The sequence below is a fragment of the Aulostomus chinensis genome, chromosome 3, assembly GCF_037954235.1.
Source record: "Aulostomus chinensis isolate RoL2024-O1b breed Wild chromosome 3, RoL_Achi_v1.0, whole genome shotgun sequence".
In the NCBI taxonomy this organism is placed as follows: Eukaryota; Metazoa; Chordata; class Actinopteri; order Syngnathiformes; family Aulostomidae; genus Aulostomus; species Aulostomus chinensis.
This window is the reverse complement of record NC_141322.1, coordinates 19,218,475-19,230,907: the sequence shown is the minus strand read 5'-3', so window position 1 is coordinate 19,230,907 and position 12,433 is coordinate 19,218,475. Positions and strand designations below refer to the sequence as shown.

At 39.6% G+C, this 12,433-nt stretch overlaps 2 protein-coding genes across 3 annotated transcripts; both read right to left on the bottom strand.

Annotated features, from left to right (window-relative positions):
- Positions 1-204: 204 nt before the first annotated feature.
- zmynd10 (zinc finger, MYND-type containing 10) lies at positions 205-5,291 on the bottom strand. Its single transcript, XM_086199330.1, has 12 exons — positions 5,077-5,291; positions 4,281-4,389; positions 4,033-4,149; positions 3,906-3,959; positions 3,623-3,775; positions 3,188-3,276; positions 2,618-2,712; positions 2,362-2,534; positions 1,521-1,646; positions 1,319-1,440; positions 1,112-1,237; positions 205-1,020 (listed from the first exon to the last, which is right to left on the bottom strand). The coding sequence occupies exons 1-12, from the start codon at positions 5,163-5,165 to the stop codon at positions 921-923; spliced, it is 1,353 nt and encodes a 450-aa protein (XP_086055456.1). The 5' UTR covers positions 5,166-5,291; the 3' UTR covers positions 205-920.
- A 933-nt stretch (positions 5,292-6,224) lies between these two features.
- nprl2 (NPR2 like, GATOR1 complex subunit) lies at positions 6,225-12,187 on the bottom strand. Of its 2 annotated transcripts, none has more exons than XM_086199332.1 (11): positions 12,111-12,178; positions 11,059-11,150; positions 10,794-10,962; positions 10,584-10,692; positions 9,805-9,941; positions 9,350-9,447; positions 8,039-8,075; positions 7,654-7,747; positions 6,866-6,983; positions 6,632-6,774; positions 6,225-6,552 (listed from the first exon to the last, which is right to left on the bottom strand). In XM_086199332.1, the coding sequence occupies exons 1-11, from the start codon at positions 12,147-12,149 to the stop codon at positions 6,485-6,487; spliced, it is 1,104 nt and encodes a 367-aa protein (XP_086055458.1). In that variant the 5' UTR covers positions 12,150-12,178; the 3' UTR covers positions 6,225-6,484. The 2 variants fall into 2 exon arrangements, with proteins under 2 accessions (XP_086055458.1, XP_086055457.1); XM_086199331.1 differs by having other exon boundaries at positions 6,228-6,552; positions 11,790-12,187.
- Between the last annotated feature and the right edge of the window lie 246 nt (positions 12,188-12,433).

Here is a 12,433-nt window from a genome sequence, read left to right as displayed (position 1 = left end):
CAAGAAGGGTTCTGATGAATGTCGTAGAGTAAAAGTGCAATATCCCCTAAAACGCACTGAAATACTTCAGTGCAGGACTTGAGCAAGAGTACTTACCCACCATCTCTGCTGAGAGGTCCTGGTCTGTCTACGTTCATAGAATCAGAGGGTTCAGCCACTCGATCCAAGAAGCAAGAGGGACTTATTAAAGCAATTTTACTTGCTGCTGGTGCAGTGAAGCGTAATGCACTGCGATGATCAATGAAGTATAAAACTTGAAACAAAGTAGGAATACCAGAAGTAGCAAGTCTAATTTTAAAGATAAAGATACAGTTGATACAATGAAAACCAACACTTTTGGAACAGTCTGTATCATTCGGCACACAATAACTGATGTAAGCCAAATTATCCTGTTACATAAACAACTTTTAGGGTTCTACACTGGTCTTCCATCCTCCCCAACGCCAGATGAGAACAGACTTCTCTCCTCTGCAGTCGGAGGCTGAGACAGAACAATAGTGGGGGAAGTGACCTGACACAGAGCTTCAAAAGTTCAGCCAACAAAATATCTGCTGATGACTTGAAAAGTGACCACTGCAATTTATCACGGCCAACTTAGCCAGAGAGGATGAGGAGGATTCATTTTTCACAAGCCAAGACTCTGAACCTTACCTATTTGGTAATTTTGACAGATGTATGCTAATACTTCCAGTACATTTCCATTCATTGTGCTAAGCTAACTAGCAGTCAGCTGGCTTCTGTGGGTCTCAGCTCCCTAGTACACACACAGAGGAGAGAAGGGTATCTCATTTGTTGTCTGGCTCTGGGGAGGATGAGATGCATCTCCTCCAGTGCTGACGTGTTCCATTAAACTGTAGAACAATTCCAAACTGAGTGGATCTGTTCTTGTTTTCACGTTGCTGACATGTACTGCTGCTCTCTCAGCTGTTGTCATGCTGGTCCCTCTGGGTCATCTGGAACGAGTTCACCATGAGCTCACAGGCTTTCTTGTGTTTAGGCCAGTGCTTCACTTGACATTCTCTAAAAACACACAGAGATGAATGAGATTTTACACATTAAGTTTACACCTTTGGCCCTGACCAACTAAACATTTGCGTAAACATGGCCTCACCTTTGACAGTACCACACCCCCTGACATCGAGAGCACCTCTTCGTAGCTTCTTTCCCACAGAATCCACATTTTGGCTTCTCAGGAAGCAAACTCTCCATCACATCCAGGTTGTATGTCTGGGCCAACCTTGATAAAAGAAAGTTAGTATGCAACATGCCAAGGACATTTTTTTACAGGATAATTCTCGATGTGTCTTCAGTTAAATACCTCTGTGCCTGCAGTCTCAGATCACTTTCAGATACATTGAATGTTTCTTTAACTTGATACTTCGCAATTGCCTTCCACTTCCCAGAATTCTCTCTCACATGACGGTTCCACATTTCAGGAATCTAACCATTAAGAAAAGATGAGGATAAAATCACAGGGATATATTCACACATAACAGAGAGACGTGTGTGTTTGAGGGTACCTGCTCCAAAATGAGCTCTTTTTTCGGAGGCTCGGGGTCCGTAACAGCAAGATGAGCCAAGAAACGCTGGAGTTCCATCAAGTTTGGCAGCTGATCAATCAACACCTCAGTCAGGAAACCACGGAGCTGCAGCACATGAAGGACAAAGTCAGTTTTATGAACAGCCTGTCAAACTAAATCTCAAGACACTTTTCAAATTGGTCGGCAGCCATCTACATTTATCAGGTGTGTGACTGCAAGTGTCTGCATGAAGCAAAAGCCCAAATGTCTTTACTAATTTATTTATTATACCATTATCTTTAATTATATGTACACTTTTTTGCATTGTTTATTACACATTTGCTGAGAAAATGTAAAAGCATGTTTCCCAAGCCAATAAAGCTCTACTGAATTAAGGTAACATGAGACAGAGAGACATGAGGGCAGACTGAGATGCACAACAACAGTAGAGATGACTCATGATAACAGTGTCTACCTTGACTTATTCACAATGTTCCAGCATGATACTAGTACTACTTCTGTTAATAATTGTAGCAATACTAGTAGTAGCAGTGGGTACAACAATATCTTCTGAACTATACAATATTCAGCACTATGAGTGACACAGTCTGCATAACTGGTGTGTTGTGATCACAGGACATTTCATCTACAGGAAGGGGACGAGAAGGCGTATAATAGGAGGAAGCATCTTCCTCAAAACAACTCCTTGAATCTGACGCTGTTCCAGCAGGCAAGGAGATAATCAGAGTAGTATAATGATCCAGTTGAAAACCATTCAATTTCACAAGCCTTTAAGCAAAGGAATGGTGAAGGTCTTTTATTGACTGAATCTATACTTCACCTTCAGGAGCTGGCTCTTGTTGAAACTGTTGAAGTCATATTTCCGTTGGCAGTCCTCCCTCAGCAGCAGGTTGTAGAGGGAAATCCAGACCTGCCCATCTAGTTTTGTCATCTTTACACGGTCCTCCACGGGAATCTTCTCCCACTTACCATTTAGATACTTTTCTACCTCACCTGCATTATCACACAGACAGTTACTGTAACGTACACACTTTTAAGAAGGACACATTAAGATAGTCAAGTGGTGTGATTTATACCTTCTCCGCAGCGACTCCACGGGCAGCAGTTTATCAGGTGAACCAGTAAACAAGGCACGTTGTGGGTGCATAACATGCGGTTGATGACGCTGATGCTGTGAAGACAAAAGAGCCACTCCCTCTGTCAGCTTTAAGTAATAGTTAAAAAAAAACCTGCAACAATAAAATGCATAATAGGTTCTGGTTCTATTTTCTCAATTGGGAGAATTTGTTGTTTCTCCCCCTGCTTTATTTCAGGCTGTTGGTCAGACAAAACAAGCAATTTGAAGGAGCATTTTTGGGAAAATGTGCCTAATTGCCAGAACTAGAGAAGATGATGGAGATCATTCTCTCCTCTATGTGTGGAGTAGGGAGCTGTGACCCGAGGACACCAGCTGGAGAGTTAAGGCTCATAGCAACTGTGTGGTAAGTATTTATTTATTTATTTTTACAAATGTATCAAATACCTTGGAAAATGGGAAAAATACATCTGCATTTCAGGATTGTTAAAAATAAATGTTAAGTGCTTAAAATATGTAGAATTTTCAGAATAAGTCATAAACCTTATTGGTTGTCAAAATACGGTTGTACCTGTCGGTGTGGTCAGTGATGTGGCGCAGCACAGATAAAGCCTTCAAGGAGATGTCCAGCTCCAGGGCAGCACTCTGACTCTGCAACTCCTTAACCAGAGGAAAAAAATAAATCATGGGACTAACTCCATTTCTGAACTCGAAAGAGTCCCCTGTAATAGACTTAACTATATTTAGAACCAAACTAAAAATACAGCATTGCAGTTGTATGCCTCCGTGATGTGTGCCTGTCAAATTAACCTTGACTTTAACCATCAAAATATTCTACGTTCATCCTTATGGACATTTTTTTTTACCATGTTTGAAGAAATTGCCTTAAGGTGTTCCTGCTGTATCGTGTTAACAAGAACGAGATGTAACAATCCAACGCCGCTGGCGCTCAGCTGCCATAGGTGCGGATGCATAGAGAAGAGCCAATAATCTCACTGCTCTTTACCTCCCAGGAGAACACAACTGATTTTCCAGCTGGGTTGGGTTGGTCCTGAGTCGTGGCGCTCCCCTTGTTGCTTTTACCGGCCAGCAGGGTGAGTTTGCGGTGGCAGTAATCCACCAAGTCAACAACAGAATCATCAGCTGCATCACAGGAGTCCTACAAAACAAACGGATCTATTTAAAAGGACAAAACCAATAAAATGCCTTGCTGTCATATTCACAGTTACAGTAAACTCATTGAAACATGCTTCATATAATGAAGCTCTTGTGTTTGTGTAAACACTGACCTTATGAAACATGATCGTTTCAAGTAGATTTATAATTGTGGCTTCATGGTAAATCTAAGAGGGAGACGTCATATGAAGTCAGTTAACACTTTGCAGTGGTCATCATTTTACTTGCTGCTCTACTCACCACCATGTAAAGATTAAATGTGCTCTTTGGATTAAAGTCCTGTAGCTGACAGAAAATAGGGAAAATTTTGTGCTTCCACAATTCAGTTAGGATCATCTCATGAACCAGGACAGGAATCTACAGAGGAGGAGGAGACGGAGAAAAAGGAGAAGGATAATTAATGGTTGCTTCTTATGTCTCTACCATGTTATTAGAGAATCACATTTAGAAACTTTAAATAGACTGGTTCAGAGCTTGCTAGCTGTCACCTTTCCATGTAACACCAACAGCTCCTTGACAAACTCATCACGCATGGAAGAGGCACTCAGTATTGCCTGCATGTTCAGTTTCTCAATATATTCGTGCTGTCTTAACCACCTGTTCGAAAAAAAATTAGAAAAATCATGAGTTTCATTATGAGTGCTCACACTACATCTACAATAAACTCCCAGACATCCTGAGGTTTAAACTCACCGTTCTTTAAGTCTGTACTCTACACTTTTCTCTTTGCCCCTGCCATAATTTAAAAGTTTCAATTATCTTTGCCATTCGTATTATCTATGTCTTATGAAAGGCTTTAAAGGGCTATGATGTAAAAATGTCCTACACAAAAAAGCTTTCTTTGATTGAATAACAACATTGTTAAAACTGGATAATTCTAAACTACTTTTGTCTATTATAATTTCAGTTGCCCTTAATTCAATGTTCCTGGATCAACATAAGATAACAGTGTGTTTCTAGAACCCTGTAACTTTACTTGAAATTGGACCGACTCAAAAGTTACCAATTTAATGATAGCCCAAGGAATTAACTATCTAATGCTACTACTAAATGTTATAGTAAATTTCATTTATTTTTGCAACATTTTCGTCATTTTATTTTGTCATTAATGTTAAGAATTTTGTTTTTATGAAATGTGACAGACAACAAATAAACATTAACAGTATTTACTAGACAGAGTATGCGAATATGCAGTATTTTATTCCATCAATACTAGAGACATGGCGCACATAGTAGTTCATTAAACTAGCTGATTAGCTATAAGGATGTAAGCTCACTTCTTACCTCATAGAGCCCACTTCCTTGACGGAGAAAGGTGTCAGACCCTGAATAATCTGCTCTGCCTCGACAGGTAAAAGCACTGATGTGTCCATTTTGTAAAAGTAAGTTGCCACACATCAGCAACAAGCTATCAAGTAAAAAAAGGAAAAGTTGCTCCTAAAGCTAACCAGCTACTTCAGTGCATCGTTTCCCGCGGTTGTCATGGTTACTGTACACAGTCGGCACAGTTGCTGTCTGTTACCAGATGGTGTCGCTACACCCTCAAGGATCTGTACACCAGCGTCTTACGCAGTCCATCATTCAATCGGAGTGAAATCATAGAAAATACATACGTCATGGAAATTCTCCAAGTATATAATGTCTGTGGACTACAATACGAGAACAAGCACTTAGTTGCACTTTTGAAAATTAACATTGAGAATGCCTTCAAACTGCATTTTAAGTTATAAATTCAATTATTTATGACGACAAAATCACATATGAATCGATAGACCCGTCTTGTATTATATTTTCACAACAATTCTCGGTACCCACACAGCTGGATTTAAAATTATCAATCATGGAGGCTCTGACAAAGATACCGACCACCTGTCTCTGAGGAAGACTCAAATGCAGCATCATGTTATTTGGCACAAATACATGCAAATGGGCAGGAAGGTCAGTGGAATAGTTCATTAGAATGTGGGTCATTTATTAACATAAACCCACACTCACGTGTAGACGGATTTGATCAGTTGCAGATAATCACTCGTTTGGATAAACAAGAAAGGAAAAATTACATTTAGATTAAAAAAAAATACCAACGATGTATGTAAAGGCACCAATGCGCAAACAAATAGGAAACCTGGCAAAGGGTCTATGTCTATGCGGAGGGCGGAGGTTATGAGTTTAAACTCATAAGAGTACGTGTTCTGGATTCAAGTGTAGCAATATATTCAACTATAAATTTGTTGGAGTTTTTGCGCCCAGAATCTGTTGCGCAAGTCTTGAATTATGATGAACAGATTAGATTTATGTCCACGTGTACTTCAGGTTATGTAATAGGCTCTTGTGGAATTTCCAATTTTCAATGAGTGTCACTAAAAATAACATGAACAGACATCTTTTACAAATTTCAAATAATCACGCATATTTTATATCGCATTTTATTTTGTACAATATTAATAAATATTACCTTCCTCACTTTTCTTCAATGTGTGTTTCACAAGACTTGATGAAAAGAAACAATATAAAAATTAAAAACTAAAAAATGACGTAATACTGAATGTTTGACAAGGACACCCCTCCTCACATTGAGGACATCTTTGGTTGAGACATCTCGTTGTCCATAAGTTGAACTGCTGTTTGCACCACAGATTTGCTGCTCTGATTCACTGATGATGCTGGAATCGCTGCATCACATCATGTGACATCACTTCCAGCACACAACGATATTTGGATCATTTTCCAAACGTTCGTCCAGTTCCTGGTAGCTGATCCCTGCAAAATTCAAACACTGTGAGTAGAACTGTTTGCTTACGTTGATTATTATATAAGTAGAGACATTCTCACGACGTGCCTGTTTTGCAGCAGATCTCATCATAACTATGACAACCAGTAAAGAGTCGAGGTGGCCCGCTCCGCTCATCACGAATCACCTTCACTGGATATTTCTGCAGCCGTCGAATGAGAGACTTCATCAGTCCAAACTGAATCAACCTCCTAACAGAAAACACAAGACAAACCACATGGTTGGCCTGATTTGTCGAGACATTAAGTGCTTTCCGAAACTGATAAGTTGAATGATAGTGACCTCTCATCAACTCTGTGAAGCTGCTGTGAGTAGCGAGAACAAAGGTCTCGAACGGTGGTTCCAGGGCTCAGACCACAGTACAGCTGGAACACGTCTCTTAGACTGGCACGTTTCTGTCCTGTAGGCAGAAAAACAAATGTACAGCAAGTACTCAGAGAGCTCATATCTCTGCCAGGGCAAATATTCGGTCCCTGGCACTTGGGCCCTTATTAAAGCTGCAAACAGTGACAAGCGGCCCTTCACATCCCCACTCATGTAGTAGTTGTCGCTCTTTTGTAGAGAGACAGGAAGGGGAATCCTGAAACTGTTTTAATTTTTCTTGAAGAAGAGGACTAACGCGTGCCCTTTGGAGGGAATATCGCATTTTCCATCCACTTGATGGCGCTCAACAACACATAATATATTGCTATTGTTGCTTGACATCACCAAAGACAAGACTGTCATGCTTACTTCCTATTACCCCTCTGTGGTGTAATGAACCGCCAAGTTCTTAAGGCATTTCTGACAAAATCTGAGATGGATCTGGACAACCCACTGGGGAGGACTTTACCAAAGGTTAAAGAAATCATTGCATTTCCTGTATCTACCAGGAGGTGCTATGACTGATGTGCCCCAAAATGTAACCAGCTCTTCCTTTGCCCATATTGGCCTCAAAGTTTTTACACAATCCTTCAGATAATCGGATAAACACCTCTGAAGCAATAACCCCCTTCGCAAAGGTAATAAAAGTCACAAAGTGAAAAGCAAAACAACCCTTGTGTGTAACAGCCGTGACCCTTAATGTTTACCCTGCTTTGTGACATAGTTGAGACACTCCTCCTGAATGGACTTGTCATCGATGAGGCTCTGGACTTTGGGGGTGGTGCAGTACACATTAGAGTACTAGTGAGAGAGAGAGAGAGAGACAGACAGACAGACAGAGAGAGAGAGGGAAAAAAGCCAATCAACAAACTAAAATTACCCTCAAATATTTACAACAGATTCAGGACACACAGTACAAAGGTGATGGAGTCCTGGTTTCACCAATAACAACTTCCCCTCCTCCAAATATTACATAATTTCTCGCATTTTACAACATTATCCTCATAAAATCAAAACTATTCTCATAATATTCTTATTTTTTCTGAAAATCATCAATATTAAGTGCTACCATCACACCCCACAGTTATGTACCTGGAATATTGACACCAAGGTCACAACACCATAATACCTGTGAAGGAAAACAGAGGTGAATATAAATTTCTAGTTTATTTGGACAAACGTTGTGGTACATTAAAGTTCAATATACTCCAGCTGTGTCACGAAGCTCTGCATCACTCAAGTGCTGAGTCGGGGAACAAATGTGATAAAATAGTAGCTTCAACACCAGCGAACAGAACTGATATGCATCAAACATCTCGACCTCCCTGCTCTCGATTGTGCAGCACTTGGGTTGTTTTTATTCCTCAGAGAGTCAGCACCAAAACATGGCCATGGGAGGCCACCTCCTTTATCTTACATGCATATTTCAAAGCAAATAGCCGACCCCTATTCTTGATTTATGAAAAATTAGATATTTATTCCCCCCATAGCCTCTGAGCTATGTTACTTAGGGACACCAAATCAGTACTTGAGGGTAGAACTTGACTGAAAGGACACACCCCTTTTTACTACATTCTACTGCCTGTTGTGTTTAATAGTAATATTTTAGTGAGCTCGATGACCCTACATCTGACATGTGAAAAATCTGACTTTTTTTTCAGTAACTTTGGACTTATGTGACCTATGGACTCTAAATCAGTACTTGATATTAGAACTAGTGTGGGATATGAAGACACACTTCTTCCAATGCATTCACTGCCTCCTATAATTGGACCTCAGTATTGTAATGCAAATTTCTGCTTCCTATACTTGATCAATGGAAAATGAAACTTTATTTATTGTAGTATCTTCAGATCTAGGGACTCCAAATTAGTACCAGATATTACACATAGGCTGAGAAGATAGGACATACCCTTTTCTGATAGCATTCAACTGTGTCCTAAATTCTATGTGAATTTATTCCCCTATATTTGATATGTGAAAAATATGATGTTAGTTTTTTGATAGTTGATAACAAGTTTTTGGATAGCCACCATAATAATGGGATAGGGAAAAGTGGCCTTGCCTTAGAAATATGGTGAGGAGCATTGGGATGAAACAAGGTGCCTCCGTGTGCAGGTTTTCCAGGCATATAGGGCCTGCATGTCTTAGGGAATGTGGCCATCTAATAATCCAAAGATTACCAATTCAATCCCAAAACTCACCAGAGACTGTAGAAGAGACACAATATCAAACCACCCAATCGCTAAAGGTGATCAGCCGCCTTCCATAGCAGCCTCTGCCATAAGTGTATGAATGCGAGTGCGAACAAGTGTCTCTGAGGTGCTATAAAAATGAATCCATTTACATAAATGTATTTGACTTGACTCTGGCGCATTTGCTTCATCAGCGAAATGTACTTACAGGAGATTCTGCACAGCAATACGAACAAGATTCAGTTCGACATCCGCTTCGGCGGAGATTTTCTGGATGTGTCTGAATCCATCAATATAGGGCAGGATCTGCAGTTCAAATACAGAAGAACACTGGTGGTTTATGATGAGCTCTGCGACCCGGGTTAGGAGATTAATTACCATCTAAAAACACACACTTCTGCAGGCTTTCATTGATTCACCTAAACATGCACAGCAGCACAACTGTGCAGCCATTTTTCTGGTGTTAAATGTTTACTCTTTACTGAAGTGGCCAATAATAGATTGAATGAATGAAACTTCCTCCTTCATTTCTTTGAAATCCATTAAAAGATGAATGAGAGGTGATATGGTTGTTTGCATAGCTGATAAGAGACTTAATCAATTTTTTTCATGGTATTTAAACAAATCTGTGACATGGGACACACAGAGGCAAATGAGATGCACCTGCTGAGTGGTGAGATCCCACTGAGATTTAATAAAGTGGTCTTTGCAGTGGGTGAAGACTGGCACATCGTACTCTTGGACAACTTGTGGGTCCTTCCGTAGCTGGATCAGCTTTAGGTGGATGGTATTAGAATCATCTAAGAACAGGCACAAATACAAACATTTATCCTGAAAATTGTACCCTATCCACAAAACAACAAATTACTCAGGACAAAAGCTCTAAAAATATCACAAAAAATACAATTACTGCAAGGGACGACCCTCAAGTTAATAAATATAACATGGCCAAGTCCTAAAAGACTTTTTCTATTGGTGTGGTATCTAACTTTTCAATCTTTTAAGGTTTATATTGGATTTTTAGCCTGAAAGTGGTAATGCGTTGATGAGAAATGGAAAAAAGGCTTAAAAAAGTACAAACATTTCTGAGTCGTGTAGATCTTGGTTTTTCTTCTCAGTTCTAAATGACAAAAAATTCTTTTAAGTCTAGAACCTGGAAATTTTCGTTTTGAAAAACAGACTAAAGCCATTAATCAATTATCAAAATAGTCAGTGACTAGAATGAAGATTAATTTCTGAAGCTCTGTATAACAGCTGACATTAAATACAAATGGTATGTATATGATATGTAAACAATCAAATTAGTAAAAAGAGAAGCTGAAGCAGTCTGCCTGGGAGGCTCAAACTACAGCTATAAGTTGCCATAGCAACTGCTTAAAGTGATTCAACTGAGGTCCAGCTGATTGAATGTAAATATTGTCACCTACATTTTTACATCTTACCAATTGGTAATGTGCAGGCGCCTGTCGCATTGAGTTCCTCCAACAAGGTTGCCATAATGGAGAGAAGTTTCTGCTTGCTCTCCTCATTAGATATGAATCCACTCTCCAGCTAAAACACAAAGAAAGATTGAGGGCAATTTTATAAAAGAAAACAAAATTAAAATTGAAATATGGGCTAAAAAACTTAACTGCAGGCATATTACTCCCTACCTCCAGAGTAGTGAGGTAGCCAGACAGCTTCTTGACAATTGGTTCAAGGGCACAGGTGTTGGCTTGTGCATCACAAACAAGACCGAGGTTAAACAGGAGGGCATTACGGCTGTACTTCTTATGTTCGATGCATACAGGACACCCAATTAATTTTTTCCCCATTGCAGTGCTAAAACAGTAAAAAAAAGAGGATGAATAATCAAAAAGAGAGAAACGCTATTATTCCAAAAGACATACAGAAGAGGTAATTGCAAGAAATTCTTACACTGTTATTAGTTTGTTTTGCAGCTCTGGCTTTGTGATGATATAAACCTGAACTGTGTCAAAGAGTTCCCGTGAAATGTACTCCTCTGGGACCTGTCAGGAGAAGTAAACCCATTTAGTTAATAGCACAGATTTATATAGATGCATTTTATACATAACTTAGGATCAACTGAAAGGTGTCTTGTCTGTATTGGTGGAGCTGAAGGTTTAAGATGAAAGACGAGGCAAACAAAAATGACGAATGAGCGTCACTTTGGTTAAAATGCTCAGTGGAATTTTTATTAACACCATTTTTTCACTTTTATAATCTGTCGAAAATATTGCTCCCTGTGAGATCCCTCAATCACAGCAAATAACTGAAAACGATATTTCATTCTACCAAACCTGGAAAGTTGTATCGTGTGAACTTGACTTAAATCATCACTCCCACACCTATCAGTTACATGCTTGACCTCCTTCTTTCTTTACTGACAGCTATTAATATGGTTGCTAACATAGCACTTCCTTAGTTACAGTAAGGGTGGAGAGAGCCCAGTTTTAGTGTAATGTATTGCCCATATTTGATTGAGGAGCTAGATAGTTTTGAAAGATACAACATGGAGTTTCTAGCCTCAAGTAAAATGATTACTTAAAGAGATGACGCTCAATTGGCAGTGATAAATTGATCGCTGTCGTTAAAACTATTAAACTTCTAACATAAGCACCTAATTTCAGCAAAAACGAGCGACTTACCTGATATGTAATTTTGGGACCCAGAGTGGGATGAAACTCACTAAAGAATATGCATTCTATTCGAGTAGTCATGCCCATCATGGTCCCTATACCAGAGCTTTCTCCACCAGACCAGTTTTAGCCTCACGGGCTCAACCTCAGCAGACTGTCTAGCCTCCAGAGCTAAGTTAGCAGCTTGAGCTAAGTTAGCTGTTAGCTTCCCGTTTTACCGATAAATAACGCGCGAGAGAGCAGCTGTGAAGGATACTAAGTAGTTCTAACGTATGAATAACGTCAGCAAACAGCGTCCTTTACAAAAGTCACATTACTGCAATTACTAACATTCCAACAACTGTGCAATTTTCGGCACATCCCATCCATCACACTGTTGAACAACACTGATGCTTTCAGGTGCTCCTTGTATGTTACAGATTAAAATTTCAGACATTTGAATCATGATAATCATTTTGTCTTTCCCGTGAAAATATTGGCGAGATATAAGATTCGAAGATAAATACACCATATTTATATTAAATATACATTTATATTATCCTCTTGTAACTCTTTTCAGTACTAGTCAGCCAGCAATTTACACTTTTGCTGGATGTGTTACTTCTCCAAAGGCAACACTGCTCACTGGTGTCAGTGCTGCGCGGCGCAGCCCG

What these genes read in the sequence shown, in the direction of transcription:
- zmynd10 (XM_086199330.1), bottom strand. Translation starts at nt 5,165, where the DNA reads ATGGACACATCAGTGCTTTTACCTGTCGAGGCAGAGCAGATTATTCAG. An exon ending in AAGGAAGTGGGCTCTATGAG is followed by an intron (nt 4,390 to 5,076) that starts GTAAGAAGTGAG and finishes TTTTTCGAACAG; the next exon opens with GTGGTTAAGACAGCACGAAT. An exon ending in ACAAGAGCCAGCTCCTGAAG is followed by an intron (nt 1,647 to 2,361) that starts GTGAAGTATAGA and finishes CATGTGCTGCAG; the next exon opens with CTCCGTGGTTTCCTGACTGA.
- nprl2 (XM_086199331.1), bottom strand. Translation starts at nt 11,870, where the DNA reads ATGATGGGCATGACTACTCGAATAGAATGCATATTCTTTAGTGAGTTT. An exon ending in GTCCCAAAATTACATATCAG is followed by an intron (nt 11,151 to 11,789) that starts GTAAGTCGCTCG and finishes TTCTCCTGACAG; the next exon opens with GTCCCAGAGGAGTACATTTC. An exon ending in CGCCTGCACATTACCAATTG is followed by an intron (nt 9,942 to 10,583) that starts GTAAGATGTAAA and finishes GCCTGTTCTTAG; the next exon opens with ATGATTCTAATACCATCCAC.